Below are 16,892 nucleotides of genomic sequence, written 5' to 3'. Positions count from 1 at the left end.
TATTCTATGCAGTTTTATTCTCCTAGCTATGGGAAGGATATTATACAGTTAGGAAGGAGAGAATGGAAGTTTATGAGGTTGTTACTAGGATTATGGAATTTGAGTTATTGTGAGAGACTGGGGAAACTAGGCCTGTTTTCCTTGGAGTATATAATGCTGGTCTCCTTTTTTGGGAGGGATAGATTAATATCTCAGCCCAAGTCACTCTGTCTTTTTTTTTTGTCCCTCCCAAGTTATACTTTACATATTTGTAAAATTTTATGTTATATATGACCTCAAGCTTTTCAAGATGTGTTCCATCTGATTACAAGATATCACAGCAGCTTGACATCAATCTTCCCTTTGTAAGTCTGAGGGAGTTGATAGTTCCAACCACTCAATGTGCAGTAATACAAATTGTGGGTTTGTGACTTGCACTAAACATTAGTGTCTCCTTTGGGGAATAATCCTGCCCCTTGATACGCTAGTCTGTTTGGACAGTAGGGTTAGCCTGGCGGTTAGCTCAATGCTATTACAGCACCAGCGACCTAGGTTCAAATCCAGCGTTGTCTGTGTGGATTTCCTTCGGCTGCTCTGATGTCCTTCCACCCCCTCCCCCAAAAATCTTAAAGTGGTTGTAGATTAATTGGTGTATGTGGGCGGCACAGGCTCATGGACCAGAAGGGCCTGTTACCGTACTGTATGTTTAAATTTTTTTTTTAAAGTTTCACCTGATCAGAGTGAATTTTCTCCAAGTCGATGATCTTTCAAGAGCAGTTTATCTTTGTCTCTTGTGTGCTGGGATCAGTCAGCAGGGCAGAGAAGCCTGTGTTATGCAATTGAAAGGGATAAAAACTTGAAGACCACTGCACCCCTTAGTGACAGTCTCATCCCCACCACAGCCACATCAAAGTTAATGTGCAGCAATGATGAGACTTTGGATACATATGAAGCACCCATTAGGGAGGGCCCTTCTTACTACCAAAGAAACAAAGTCTTGATGCTTGCAGATTTCCAACCATAGTTCACACATGCTCATGAATGGTGCAGAATAGCAGTGATCATGATCCTGCTTGGAAGTGTGGATGTGGAAACCATTTGTTAAACCTTGGGTATCTTGCTCCTTTAAAGAAAAACTTAATCCAAACCTAGGAGTCAGAGGGGGACATTTTTTACCTGAAAGTCAGCACTAGGGAGAACATTTTCAGATTGTATTTGGAGATCAGATGCTGAGGATAAGAGGTAGATGTCATAGTTGTGAATAAAGAACATTGAAATCTACAGCATAGTTCAGGCTCTTTGGCCCACAGTGTTGTGCCAACATAACCTACTCTACCAAAAATTTACCTCCTGCATCATCCTCCTATGTACCTATCTAATAATGTCTTAAAAGTTCCTATTGTACCAGCCTCCCCCACCATTGCTGTCAGCACATTCCATGTACCCACCACTCTATGCGTGAAAACATACCTTTAACATCACCCCATACTCACTTCCAAGCACCTTAAATCTATGCTTCATGTTAGCCTTGTCAGGCTTGGGAAAAGCCCTCTGGCCATCCACACGATCAATGTTTCCCATCATCCTGTACATTCTATCAGGTCACCCCTCATCTTCTGAGAACAGACCAAGTTTACTCAACCTATCCTCATAAGGCATGGTCTCCAATCCAGGCAGCGTCCTTGTAAATATTCTCTGTACCCTCTCTACAGCATCCACATCCTTCTTGTAGTGAGGTGACCAGAAATGAACACAGTGGGGTCCAACTAAGGTCTTATGTAGCTGCAACGTTACCTCATGGCTCTTGAACTCGATCCCACTTAATGAAGACCAATACACCGTACAACTTCTTTACAAGACTATCAACCTGTGCAGCAGCTTTGAATGTCTCAATATCTCTCAGTTTGTTCACACTATTTAGAGGCCTCCCATTAACATGGTATTAGAACATAAAATATTACAGCACAGTGCAGTCCCTTCTGCCCACCTTGTTGTACCGATCTACATATATACACTTGCTCAACACTCTAAACCTACCCGACCTCACATCCATAACCCTCTTTTTCTTGCCTCCATGTGCCTATCTAAGAGCCTTTTGAATGACCCTTTTGCCCTAGCCTTCACCACCACCTTTGGCAATGCATTCTAAGAACCCACTACTCTGTGTAAAAAAAAAAGCCCTGTCATCTCCCTTTATTCCCCCTTACCTTAAATGGATTGCCTGTCTATGCCTCTCATAATCATGTAGACCTCTATTATGTCACCTCTAATTTTTCGCTCCACTGTTAATTTTGCTTTATAACACAAGTTCTCCAATCCAGGCAACATCATGGTAAATCTCTTCTGCACCCTCTCCAAAGCTTTCACATCCTTTCTGAAATGAGGCGACCAGAACAGAACAGATTATTCCATTACCTTATGGCTGTTGAAATCAATCACACAACTAATGAAGCCCAGCATACTCTTTCTTTCAACCTGCATGGCAACCTTGAGAGACCCATGGATGTGGACCACAGCGGCTCTCTGTTTTTCCACACTGTTAAGAATCTAGCCATTAACCATTTACTCTATCTTCAGGTTTGACCTTCCAAAATGCATCACTTTACACTTACCTGGATTGAATGCCATCTGCCACTTCTCCACCCAACTCTGCATCCTATCTATATCCTGTCGTAACCTATGACAACTTTCAACACTGTCCACAACCCCTCCAACCTTCATGTCATTTACAAACTTAATGACCAATCCTTCCCCTTCTTTGTCGAGGTCGTTTATAAAATCACAAAGAGCAGGGGTCCCACACAGATCCTTGGGGAATACCTCCAGGCAGAACTTATTCTAATTGTAACCTTCTGCCAATTCTGAATCCACACATCCAAGGTATTTGTCTTCAAATTTGAAGTCCCAAAATGAACCATCTCGCACTTTTCTTGGTTAAACTCTTTTTGCTTCTTCTCTAAATCCTATCACTGTCCCTTTGTAATCTCTGGCAACCCTTCAGACAACCCCTCTGTCATCTGCAAACTTGCTAACCCACTCTTCCATTTCTGCATCCAGATCATTTATAAAAATGACAATAGGGATGGGTTACCAACTGGTCACTGACCTCAATTCAGAATACAAACTATCTACAACCACCATCTGTATTTTCTGGACAAGACAATTCTATATCCACAAAGCAAGACCTCCTTGGATTCCATGCATCCTTACTTTATGAATGAGCCTTTCCTGAGAAACCTTATCAGTGCCTTATTGAAATCCATATACACCGCATCCATTGCTCTACATTCATCAATGAGTTATGATGTGATTTGCTGTTCATTGAGCAAATGTACATGTCTGAAGTTTGGAATCACAAGTGTTACAGAGTTCTGTATTGTGTATTGACCTATGTGTTGTGTGGTTTTATGTTAAAAAGTGATAGTTTGTCTTAGAGAGCCAAGTTGAAGGTGGACTGCTGAGAGAGTGGGAGACAGACTGAGCATGTGCAGAAAATGATCTAAAAAATTCTGGACTTGGATGATAAACCACCACTGGGGTGCTGTGGAGTGGAAGGAGGCCCAAAACATGAGTCATGGTCTGGAGGACAGTTTAGAATGTTGGGATTTCAAAAGGGATGAACATTCCGAAGGCAGCCAGAAGGATCCGGACCAAGCCAGTGGTTCCTCTCTCTGCAAGCAACACAAGAAGACAACTTCAAATTTTGTGCTCTCTCACTCTCTCTCTCTCTCTTTGAATTTTGTTTATGATCTTTGCTTTGATCGAAGTTTTGTGAGTCTTGTGTGTTTTGTGTTTGTTTTGTGTCTAATTTTTTCTGTGGGCTGGTTGGAAGTGTAGCTTAGACTTTGATTAACTATGTTATATTTAGGATGGGGAATTTATTAGTTTTACATTGTTATAGAGATTTGCATAGTAACCAGTGGGCATTGTTATAAAAGGGGGGATTTTGAATTAAAGTTTAAACGTGAATTTTTTGTTAATAAAGTCATTATCCATCTTTACCCCCGTGTGATATGCTTTCTTTGTGGTTGCTGGTTTGATCTTGTTACATAATTTGGGCATCGTCCGGGATCAAACCAATTTGGAAGCTTTAGGGGCGATTGACTTGTGCTTAGTTATCAGTCGTCTGAGTTTGACTCAACCTCCAGCTTGAAATTAAAAATAAACGGTGAGTGTATAAATCACCAGCAGAAAAACCAGCAACTATGAATATTGACCAGTTCATAGCGAACCCTTCAGTGGTTCATTTAAAAATGGCTAAAAAGTCAGAACTGATGGTTATAGTTGCCAAGTTAAAACTTTTTACAGTAAGAACTGGGATGAAAAAAAGGAAATTGCCCGAAAGATTGTTAAGCACTATGTAGGAAAGTGGGTATTTGAAAAAGCTGCATTAGAATAGTCTCCAAAGGAGAAAACTTCAGAGGAAGTAAAGATGGCTTTGAGAAAACTAGAGTTAGAGGAAAAAAGAGAGGCAGTAAGGAAAGCCGAATAGGAAGCATAAGGCAGGCAGAAATGAAGGAAAGGGCAGCCGCAAGGGAGCAGAGAGAGAAAGAACGGAAACATGAGCGAGAACTAGCTAAATTGAGGCCGACCCTAACCCAAGGAGAGGGAGAAGCCCAAAACCCACGTGCTGGTCAGGAGGAAAGGTTTCTGGTCAGTAGAGAAGTGAGGTTAGTTCCTCCATTTGAGGAAGCTGAAATAGATCAGTATTTTCAGCATTTTGACAAAGTAGCTGTAAATTTAAAATGGCCACCAGACCAGTGGTCACTCCTGCTACCAAGTGCTCTTAAAGGGAAAGCCCAACAGGTGTATTTGTGTCTCACTGTGCAACAAGCGGGTGATTATGAATTTGTAAAGCAGGCAATACTCTGATCTTATGAACTAGTCCCAGAGGGTTATGGACAAAAGTTCAGGAGTTTAAAAAAAGCAGCAACCCAATCTTACCTGGATTTTGCTTATAGGAAGGTTGTGTGTTTTGATCAGTGGTGTGCCACAATGAAAGTAGAAAATGACTTTGATTTATTGAGGGAATCATTCTGACTGAAGAGATCAAAAATTGTGTTCCTGACGATATTCAAGTGTACTTGGCAAAGAAAAATATAAAAACTTGGCGAGAATTGGATAAATTCGTAGAGGAATATGCTTTAACCCACAAGCCTAAGTGCACACCAGGGAAAATCTTTCAAAGGAATACTGCTGATAATTCAAGAAGAGTAGAAAGAAAATCTAGAAGTGAGGTTAAAAGAATAGAGGAAGAGAAATGGATGAAGGAAAAATTTTCAAGTGTTATTTGCCATTATTGTAAGAAGCCAGGGCACATAATAGCAAATTGTCCTGTACTGAAAAGGAAGAAAGAGAAAGGGGTGGTACCAACTGCCTGTGTTCAGAGTGAGAAAGTTAGGGATATTTTTAAACCATTCATGACTGAAGGTTTCATTTTGGTTAAAGGAGGATCGAATCAAATGCCAGTTGAAATCCTATGGGATACTGGAGCAGCCGAATCACTTGTATTAAGCAACATTTTGAATTTTGGTGTGGAGACTGATCCTGGAGATGTGAATTTAATTAAAGGCATTTGTGGTGAAGCATAGCCTATACCTTTGCATAGAATAGTGATGAAATCAGACTTAGTTAATGGCCCGGTTACGATAGGGATAAGATCAGGTCTGCCGGTGGATGGAGTTTCTCTTTTGTTAGGGAATGATTTAGCAGAGGGTAAAGTCAGACCTGCAGTGAAACTCACAAGTAAGTCATTGGTTTATGAGTCTGAAAAGGATTTGGAAATCTACCCTGTGTGTGCCATTACTAGAGCCATGTCTAGAAAAAAGGTAGAGGTAGAGAATGTCTGTGATGATCCTGTAGTGGTGTATGAATTGGAAACCCATCAAATTGTGTCATCTGCCTATCATCCTGAAAGTCAAGGGGCTTTGGAAAGGTTCCATTTAATTGAGAACAAACCTAAAGATCCAGCTTTGCTGTTGTCAAGAGAAGAATTAATAGCTAGACAAAAGCATGATCCTGATCTTGCTGGGATAAGAGATAAAATTCTGTCTAACCAGGAAATTGAAACTGTGCCAGTAGGATACTTTGTTCAGGATGGAATATTGATGAGAAAGTGGAGACCACAAGTGATACCTGCAAGTGAAAACTGGGTGGTAGTAAGGCAAGTTGTAATTCCCAAAACTTACAGGAATGAAATATTAAAGTTGGCTCATAGTACACCTTTAGGAGTTCATCTTGGAGAGAAGACAATGGTAGAAAAGATAAGAAAACAATTTTATTGGCCTAAATTAAGAGAGGATGTTGTGAACTTTTGTAGAACCTCTCACACTTGTCAACCGGTGGGCAAGCCTAATCAAGGACACCAGTGGCGCCTTTACAACCCATCCCTGCTTTCGGGAAGCCCTTCTCAAAAGTGATAGTGGATTGTGTTGGTCCATTGCCAAAGACCAAAGCGGGAAATGAATATTTGTTAACACTCATGTGCACAGCTTCAAGGTTTCCAGAGGCTATTCCCCTGAGAAACATTAAAGCAAAGACAATTGTGAAGGCTATGCTAAAATTGTTCACACTGTTTGGCCTACCAAGGGAAATTCATTCGGACCAAGGGAGTAATTTTGTGTCTGGAATATTTCAACAGGTGGTGTATGAAGTGGGAGCCCATCAAATTGTGTCGTCTGCCTATCATCCTGAAAGTCAAGGGGCCTTGGAAAGGTTCCATTTAACTGTGAAAAATATGATGAGGGTTTATTGTGTGGAAAATAATAAGGATTGGGATGAAGGAATCCATTTGTTATTTGTTGTTAGAGAGGCAACTCAGAAGTCTCTTGGCTTTAGTCCATTTGAGTTGGTGTTTGGTCATGAAGTCAGGGTTCCATTACTATTGTTGAAGGAATAGTGGTTACATAATGATATACAATCAAATCTGTTGGATTATGTTTTCAAATTTAAAAACAGATTACATCAGACTTGCGAGATGGCAAGGAAAAATTTAAAAACTGCTCAGGGATAAATGAAAATTCAGAATAATCAAAAAGCAAAAATTAGGGACATTAAACCTGGCGACAAAGTATTGGTTTTGTTTCCAATGCAGTCAAACCTTTTCAGAGCTCAGTTTTCAGGACCATATAAGGTGAAATAAAAAATTAACCAGGTCACCTATGTCATTGAGACGCCTGATCGTCGAAGAGAGACACAGGTCTGTCACGTGAACATGTTTAAACCTTACTTTGAGAAAATGACTGAGGAGGAGAAAATGACTGAGGAGGAGACTAGGATTCTAACCAAGGTGCTAGTTATAGAGGAAAGTAAGGAGGAGATAAGTTTCAGGGAGCACAGAAAGCGATAAGCCCCAGGCTGGAAAATTCTATAGTTTTGCAAAACTTAGAAACCAAGTTAATGCATTTGACTAAATCAGAAAGGGAAAAAATTAAGACATTACTTATGAAATGTAAGGATATATTCACAGATGTTCCAAGATGAACTACTATGGCTTGTCATGATATGGAGGTCGGTGATGGTAAGCCTATTAAGCAGCATCCTTACTGAGTTAATCAAGAAAAGAGCAGATTGTTGGATCAGGAGGTGGATTGCATGCTCAAATATGACATCATCTGAAAATCAAGTTCAAATTGGAGTTCACCCTGTGTTCTGGTGCCTAAGCCAGATGGCTCAATTAGGTTTTGTACAGATTATCGAAAGGTAAACATGCTGACAAAGACTGATGCGTTCCCTATTCCCAGAATAGATGATTGTATAGATAAGGTGGGAAAGGCTAAGTTTCTTACAAAGATTGATCTCTTAAAAGGATACTGGTGTGTTCCTTTGACAGAGAAAGGCAGGGAGATTTCTGCATTTGTTACTACACCTTTGGGATTGTATGCCTTTCGGGATGAAAAATGCACCTGGCACATTTCAGAGAATGATTAATGCAGTAATTCAGGGTTATGTGGTAGGACAGGGACAGGTGGCACCGGTTGGAGCAAAGGTTTTGGCTATCACTGTGTTCCCTATCCCTGGTAATAAGAAAGCTCTTTGGAGATTTCTAGGTCTGATTGGCTACTATCGTAGATTTTGTAAAAACTTTGCAGAAATTGCACTCCTATTAACAAAACTACTTGGAATGAAAGAAAAATTTATCTGGTCAGATGCATGCCAGGAAGCTTTTCTGAAGTTAAAGGCCATTTTATGCCATCAGCCTGTACGTGTCCTCTAACTTTTAAAAGCCATTCTCTTTAGCCGTGGACGCCAATGACAAAGCGCTTGGTGCAGTACTGTTACAGAAGAAGGATGGTGATGAATCGTACTTCTCAAAAAAGTTTAACGACCATCAACATTCAACCATTGAGAACGAGTTATTAGCGCTTGGTTTAGCATTGCAACATTTTGATGTGTATATTTGTACTGCTCAAAAACCGTTAATAATATATACTGATCATAATCCATTAGTTTTTCTGTCTAAAAAGAAATATAAGAACAGATGGATATTGAATTAGAGCTTATTATTACAAGAGTGATTTAATTATTACACATATAAAGGGGACGGATAATGTAATAGCAGATTGTTTGTCAAGATGTTAATCTGGGTAGATATGCATCTCATCACATACTTAATGTAAAAAAAATTGAGTGTTTATTTTATTTATGTAATACTTCCATTAATTGTTAAAAATGTGTTCTTGTGGACCAATTTTTTTTTAGCAGGGGAGGTGTTGCAGAGTTCTGTGTTGTGTGGTTTTATGTTAAAAAGTGACAGTTTGCCTTAGAGAGCCAAGGTGAAGGTGGACTGCTGAGAGAGTGGGAGACAGACTGAGCATGTGCAGAAAATGTTGTAAAAAATTCTGGACTTGAATGATAAACCACCACTGGGGTGCTGTGGAGTGGAAGGAGGCCCAAAACATGAGTCATGGTCTGGAGGACAGTTTAGAATGTTGGGATTTCAAAAGGGATGAACATTCTGAAGGCAGCCAGAAGGATCTGGACCAAGCCAGTGGTTCCTCTCTCTGCAAGCAACACAAGAAGACAACTTTGAATTTTGTGCTCTCTCTCAAAGATCTTATGGCTTCAGTTTACCAAACAAACTGAATTTTTTTTATGATATTTGCTTCGGTTGAGATCGAAGTTTTGTGAGTCTTGTGTGTTTTGTGTTTGTTTTGTGTCTTAAGTTTTTTCTGCGGGCTGGTTGGAAGTGTAGCTTAGACTTTGAAAGGATGAGAGAACATGATAAGATAAAATGTGCACAAGACATATGCATTTCTGGCCAGCAGACAAGCATAATGGTGTGCTTTAAAAAAATTGACACTTAATGACACTGTCAGAAAAAAAATTAAATGCAAACGGGTCTGACATTGAGACTATTTCTAAAAATTGAAAAACTTCAGCATGTGATTAAAAAGTGATATTTCAGCTTTTACAAGCAAAAGATTGAAAGATATATTTCTGAAATGTTTGGAATTAAATGGATACTGAATATTGGAAGTGAATATAATCACAATGTAGGCTTCACAAAATTAATCATTCTTCCTCAACAGGGATTGTGCATCTGACATGAATCATTGTCGAAATAACATTCAGCTGGAGGCACAGCGAATGTATAGTACACGCAGGCAGATTTCTGAGGAAACAGAAACTGCTGGAAACAGAGATTCTCCAGATGTAAGTTATGTGCTTTAAATTTTCAAAAAGTTCAAATCTGTCATCTATCTGTAACAAACTTTCAAAGATATACAGTAAAACCCCTGGTATCTGTCACCTACGAGGATTGGTTTGTGCTGGATAAGTGAGTTTTCCAGTTGCTTGAGACTTACTCTCACAATGCCTAATATACTGGAATTAAGAATAAACATTTTAAAAGAGAAAAATACTATTCTATACTTACACTGCACAGTCTTCACTTGCATGAATATATAAACCTTCAAGCATTTTACTTTATTTTCTTTGAAAACATTTAACCATTGCTATATCTGCAAGCTCCTCCCCCTTTATGAAAGTGCCCGAAAGGTGAACAATAGCATTATAGATAATCAACATCCCCTCCCCCAAGTTTACAGATAAAGCATCTGACCAAGGCAACTCTTACTAAGCAAGAGAGTCAGCTCAACAGTGAGCAGCATAATTTTATTCAAACACAACTTTATTCAACGAACAAAGCATGACCAAGGCACTCCACTAGCTGAATATTTGCTCCCATCTTCACCAAAGGTTTAACAATTTTAAACTTTTATTTATTCTTATTTTAATTTTTTTTTCCAGTTGCATGAGGTTGCTGGTTGCTTGAATTCCTGATAACAGGGATTTTACTATTCTATATTTTGGGAGCAAATATAAAGCCCAACCTAATTCTCAAACAAAGTTTTGTAATCTGCAATGTTACCAACTAAGCCAACTGCATATTTGCACTAAAATAATCCCATTTTTGACCATGTTTAAATAAAATTCTTCTTGCAGGGCTGGGAATTGATCACCAATGAGGAAACTCTAGGTGGCAGCTGCTATCCCCAGTCGCCCCCACCTCCCCACACGCCCACTGGACAGAACTCAAGTTTTGACTTGCAAAATCAGCTTGCAGAAGAACTCAGTCGGCGATTTCAGGCATCAGGGTGCACGGCTGCTGACCGTCTCAGCTCCAGTTCAGTGAGTGGAATTACAACGTGTTTGTGATATGATCCCATAGCATAGTAAAACATGAAAGTATGCAGACACCATGATTGAAGTAAAAACATAATGCTAGAGAAACTCAGCTGGTCAAACAATATGTGTAGCAAAGATTAAAATACATAACCAACGTTTCAGGCTTGAGCCTTTCATCAAGGTATGAGCACAATGTAGGCATACACCCAAACGATAGCAAAGATACATCCATAACCAATGTTTTGGGCTTGAGTCCTTCATCAAGGTACGAGCAAAATGTAGGCAGGCACCCGTTCCAGTTCTCCAGCATTGTGTTTTTACTAATCCCATGGAAATGTTTGGTTTCAGCCCTCTGGAAATTTTTAAAAATTCACATGCTGAGAATCCTTCATATCTTTTTTTAATAGAATTTATTTGCATTAATTAAATTGATGTTTCCTATCCATTCGACACATGAATGCTGAAGTAGACATTCACCAAGTAGATCTTGATATTCGTTTTGTACATTTTTTTTACATGAATTACTTAAGTTCTAGTTTAAATGTGCAAAGCACTTTAAAGGCTTTGTGCATTAAATGTTGCATTGATATAGCCACAATAAATTAATGCCTCAATAGTTTGGCTATATGTCAATCAGTTCAAAATATAATTTCTTGTGTAATACTGTCTCCTTCACTTGTATTTTAATCCTTCTAAGATTCCATTGTACTATGTAAACCCTTTTGCTAAAACTTTAAACTCTAATTAATTAGATATTGTAACATCTTTATTTTACTCTCTTAAGAGTCATTCCAGTAGTCGTGGGAGTTCACAGACAACTCTGGAAGAACAGCCCGTGTTGCCATTTGTAAGTAATTCACTGCAGCTACAAAGCAACAAGTTATTTAGCATCCAGGTATTCTGGATCTTGTTTTCCTAATTTGCAGGAATAATCATGGATGTGTAGGGTAGAAAAAACATCAGTCTTTAATGTGACAAGAATGCCCACGGTACAGCTCAGGCATTTCAACCCTAAACCTGATATTGAGCAACAAAATGAAATTGGGTGTGTGATCAGAAGTTTCTTCAGATCTGGACTTTAATGAATAATGCCAAAAATCAGAGGTTGAAAAGAAGCAGAGTTATGGTTTAACCCAAAGGGTGGTTGGGAACTGAAATGCTCTGCCTGAAGAGATGGTGAAGACAGAGACTTCAACAAATTTTCTGCAACCTATAGACAAGTTCTTGAAATGCTGAGGAATCAAAAGCTACAGGCCTAATGAAGGTAAATAAGATTCGTTGAGATGGGGAGAATGGATGCAGTGGGCCAAACAGGCTCTTTCTGTGCTGTATGATCTCTGACTCTTATTAGGAAAGAATTCCAGAATGGAGAAGTTACTGTTGGAAATAAGAGGTCAGTTTTTGAAAAGTTCAAAGACCTCAGAGTGGTAGCACAGGAGGGGGTTGCACAGATGAAAAGGTTGAGGGGACGTAGGGATTTTGAACACCACGGTGGGGCCTAGCTGGATTGGGACATGTAAGGACAAAAGGTGATGGATGGATAGAACTTGTTGGAGCGGTGAGAATTTTGGGTGAGCTGTTCAATTATATACAAGATTCACCAACTTGTCCAATTTTCCCTTCCCCCTTGTCCCAATTAATACATCCAAAGACAAAATTAGACAATTACTCTAAAAAAGAAACAACTGCAATAAGTTAGCCTTTGACCCTTACTCCTGTAGCATTTTTCAGTATTGCTTTATCTTCCTGACAAATTAGGGACATAAGGACTGAAAAGTAAAACAAAACAGTTAAACTTTAAAAATTCTTAAGAAAAGGTAAAAGCAAACTCAAAGATAAAACCATAATTGTAGGAATTTTCGGGACCCCCCCACTGCCGGCCTCCAGGACTTTGAATTTTCATGTCTCAACTTGATTAAGATGGATTTCCACACCCCACCCCCAAGGAGAGGTTAGGAGGGAACAGACAGAGCGACAAAGCACAAGAAAACCGCACTATATCTTGGCACCTATGTAACTTGTGTCTTATTTCCTCCTTAAGTTATAGGTAATTTTCTCCAGGGAATACAGCTCTGCATTTCCGCATTCCAACACGCAATGCCTAGATGAGAGTCAGATTTCCAAGTAACTGCTATTCACTTCCTGGCCACCACCAAAACAATCAACACAAATTGAATTTGAAATTTGGACAGCTTCATTGTAAGTCTTATGTCCATGATGGGACAACAGGAACAACCCTGGGTCCTCTGGAAACTCTTTACCTCTGATTTTTAGCTCTACCCAAAAGGAAATCACCTTGGAGCATGACCAGGTTGAGTGAACACAGGTTCCCATTTCTATGCTGCACCTAAATCATTGATCTGAAATTTCTGGCTTAGCCTTGTTCAATTTCTGCGACGTACAGTACAACTGGTGTAGAAAATTATACTGCACCAGCCTGTATCAAGTATTAATAATTGAGGTCTCACTGTCACGACACAGGTCTGACCAGCACTGTTCATCAATTGTTACACCTAAGTCTGACTCTTGCCTTTGCCTAGATTTATGCTTCAGGGTTTCTGCTTGGTGTAAGAAATACATTGCAGTAATAAATTTACGCGTGTCCCCTTTTGAATCAGGGCCTCCATGCCACTGCATGCTGATAGGACCATCGCTGGACCTAATTTGTCCCTTAAAAAGACCTTAACTGAAGATAGCAAAGAATGTCCTGTTTGACAAATCACATTTATTTTTAAGCTGTTCAAATGACACAAGCTGCCCCTGCTCATAACAGTCCTCGATACACCTGATCCCTTTCTGGCACCATGTGTCCAGTATCTTGTTATCTATTGCCCATGGTATTAAGTCAATCTGAGTTGGGGGTATTTTTGAAGACAACCCCACTTTAAGTCCAATGCATTGATTATTGTTCTACACATAAAGAGTATGTTTTAATAAGAGGATGTCATTGTCGCCTGATAACAATTTAGAGTCCCATTTATAAATAAAGTCACTTGCTATCTTCTCACCTGTTGTTGTGCAGACCAATTTGTGCCCAGGGTGGTATACCTCCTCTCTCAAAGAGTGAAGTGATACACCTCGACTGGTAATTTCAGTCCGCCCAGCCTTTCTGGTTAATTTCTGCATGGAGACCTGGCCACTCTCCTATTCCAAATGAACCTACTTAGCCGTGAATTAATATTCTGAAAGAATCTCCCAGGCAACACCATGGGCAAAGTCTGGAAGAGGTACTGAAGCCTTGGCAACACATTCATTGCAGTTGTCAGTGTCAAAGGGGAATGGTCTGACAAAAGTCTCGCGGTGTACTCGGTTTCCATTATTTACGCTCTATTTGGGCTGGGCGCCAAAAATAAATCTATCTTGGTGTAGGAGTCATGCTGTCTCAAATAAAAGGAATAATTCCTTTCCCTTGGATGCTGCTGCCTCCATGCATCTATTAAATTCAACTCATTCATGAAGGTCTGGGTACTTTTAGCCACCCTGACCTTAGTTTCCCTTCTCGATGACTTATCCAAGGCTGGATCCAGACAAAAATTAAAATCCCCCCCCACCATGCTATTTTTCTCTTCCCTCTGCCAATTTCAAGAAAATATCATGTATAAATTTCTTATCATCCCAATTTGAGTCATGTATGTTCAGTACACCCAAGATTCTGAATATATCTTGCAGTACAATCACAAACCTTCCATGACCACACCTTCCACCTTCACCGAAACATTTTTTCCTATCAAAATCATCACCTCCCTTGCCTTTGAATTAATGGAGGACACTATTACCTGGCCCACCATCCTCTCTTCAGTTTTTGGTGTTCACATTCTATTAAATGTGTTTCCTGAAGGAAAGCTATATTCTCTTCCTATTTTCTTAAGTGTGCCAAGACTCTTTTCCTTTTCACCATCCATTTATTCCATTTATGTTAAAACTAACATGTTTTTTACAGTTGATCATTGACCCAATGATTCCACTCATGAATGTGCCTCCCCAGTACCCCCATCAAACCCCCCCACCCCCCATCCGATATCCATTCAATTTTTTATCTTTGACCGTTTGGACCAGCCCACTGGTTCCACGATGAATCCCAAAAAAAAAACTAAAAAGGGAAGGGCAAAGAGAAAAGACAACACACAGTACAAGAACAGACCCCAACCCCTCCCCATATTTCCCTCTCCTACTCCCCTTCCCACCCCTGCAATCACATCTCCCATGCCATTGCCATTTCCATCCATTGTTCAGTCTGTGTACCTTACACCTCTTGCTTTCATCTCCCCTTCACCCTCACCCCAGAGTTGTCCCAGATCCCTTCCCATTTCTCATTTCCAATACATTTGGATAAAACTGATATTTACATCTATTTAAATTAAAATACATTTTGCAGCAGTTCTTTATGGTGAGATACATTAATCCCTGTTTTTATTTTTACTTCCCCCCCCCACCCCCCAGTTCCTTTGCAAATCGCTGTGCCTTTAGGTGCATAGTTTTAGCCCTTTCTGACTGAGATTAGGAAAAAACTTTATTGTAAATCTTTCAAATTGTTGTAGATAGCTGAGTTGCTGAGGGAGATCAATGAATATTCTGTTCCTGGGGGATGTGGTGATTGGCAGTAAAAGGATCCGATTGGCCATGGCCACCACTAACAGGAGAGCTGGCTGAAGGGGCAATTCTTGGGAGTGGCTGCCTCTGCTCTCAGTGTAGAATCTGACATTGTGGTGTGTATGATGTCACAATGGAGCAAGGGGTAGGTGAAGAGTTGAAGGAAGTGGTTTATATTATCAATGGGTGCCGCTGGGCTGATAAATATGCAGGGATGATTCCATTGTAGCACCTGCCACATAAGATGTTTGTGACGGAAACCTGATGAGAGAATTGGGAAACTTGGGCAGAGGTTTGGAATGTGATCGTCCAAGGACTAATGAGGTGAAAGGAAAATGAAGGCTTGCAAGAAGTTTAAAGTGTGCACACATTTTAGGACCACCTCAGTACCAAAACTGTACAGGATTACACTTACTGTAACCACAAATTATAGCTTTAGAAAGCACCAGAAAAAGATTAAATTTTGCCTTTAACTTCAGTATCCTCTACCATTGTATGAAGCAGCATTTCATAACATTGTTGCTGAACAGGCATGTTTCAATTTTAGACAAGCATCTTTAAATGTAATTTTTTTAATTTTAGACATTCAGCGTGGTAACAGGCCCTTCTGGCCCATGAACCTCGTGCTGCCCAAATACCCTAATTAACCACAACCCAAGATTTTTTTAGAAAGATGGGTGGAGACCAGAACACCCAGAGGAAGTCCATCCATGCACGGGGAGAACATACAAACTCCTTACAGACAGCGCTGGATTCAAACCTGTGTCGCTCGCACTAAGCATGCCACCCTCATTTTCGTCTCTCCACAAATGAAGACTCTCTTACTGACCCTAAGTCAATCCAAATCATACTCAAGATCAATAATTTGTCACTTATTCAGTACATGAGATATTCTGACAGTGATTTTTAATGTCCACTCTAACCAGATTTGCTGCCAGCGATTAGCATGTGCTCAGCAATGAAGTGAAGAGCTACCCCAACCCAACTCTGAGCATTGGCCAGATCTGAAACTTAGGCTGCAGTACTGTGGGACCGAGTCAGCACTAGACAAGAATTTTGTTTCAAAAGGTTTGCTTCCCGAAGAAAATTGGGGATTTAGATAGGCAACTTCAATCTGAACACAAAGATAATTTCAGATTTGATGAATGACATAGGATGTGGAAGAAACATTAAATTAACTTTATTGAATTTAGAATGTTTAATTGCATAATGATGCTGACACATTGCATTAGTTCAGCTGATCTAAAAATATTTTGCAGCTGATTTTCATTTGTTCTCAGCATCCGATGCCTCTTGTGTCATTGTCGCCGTTGTTGGATTCTAGTTGCCCTGTTAACCTTTTCTATGGTCGCAATGTCCTGGTGAAACCTTTCCCCATATTTGTCCCTGTCAGCAGGGAAGGAGTCCAAGTGCGAACGCAGAAAATGCATTTTTAATGCCATGTTGCATTTCGTGGTTTTGTCTGCTAGAAGTGGACTTAAAATATGACAGGAAATCACAAAAATAGGTTATATCTGAAAAAAAGGTATGTGATAGGAAAACCTTAAGGTGATATTGGTGATCAGCAGCCCAAAATTCTTTAAAATAAACCTAAAATTGTTCAAGAAGCAAAATCTTCAATGTCCAATGTAATTATAATCCAATCTCTTCTGCTTGTCTTCATTGTGTAATTGTATCATGGATGTTAAGGTAAC

The 16,892-nt window shown here is 39.8% G+C and overlaps 1 protein-coding gene across 5 annotated transcripts in view; it reads left to right on the top strand.

The window, feature by feature from the left end:
* LOC138749500 (E3 ubiquitin-protein ligase NEDD4-like) overlaps positions 1 to 16,892 on the top strand; it is a 266,638-nt gene that overhangs the window by 200,764 nt on the left and 48,982 nt on the right. For all 5 annotated transcript variants that reach the window (XM_069910912.1, XM_069910911.1, XM_069910913.1 and 2 more), the window contains 3 exons: positions 9,510 to 9,633; positions 10,426 to 10,611; positions 11,393 to 11,455. In XM_069910912.1, the coding sequence (XP_069767013.1) occupies positions 9,510 to 9,633; positions 10,426 to 10,611; positions 11,393 to 11,455 (373 nt within the window). The remainder of the gene's footprint in view (positions 1 to 9,509; positions 9,634 to 10,425; positions 10,612 to 11,392; positions 11,456 to 16,892) is intronic.

The sequence above is a fragment of the Narcine bancroftii genome, chromosome 14, assembly GCF_036971445.1.
Source record: "Narcine bancroftii isolate sNarBan1 chromosome 14, sNarBan1.hap1, whole genome shotgun sequence".
Classification (NCBI taxonomy): Eukaryota; Metazoa; Chordata; class Chondrichthyes; order Torpediniformes; family Narcinidae; genus Narcine; species Narcine bancroftii.
The sequence above is the reverse complement of the archived record's forward strand: the minus strand, read 5'-3'. Positions and strand labels throughout refer to the sequence as shown.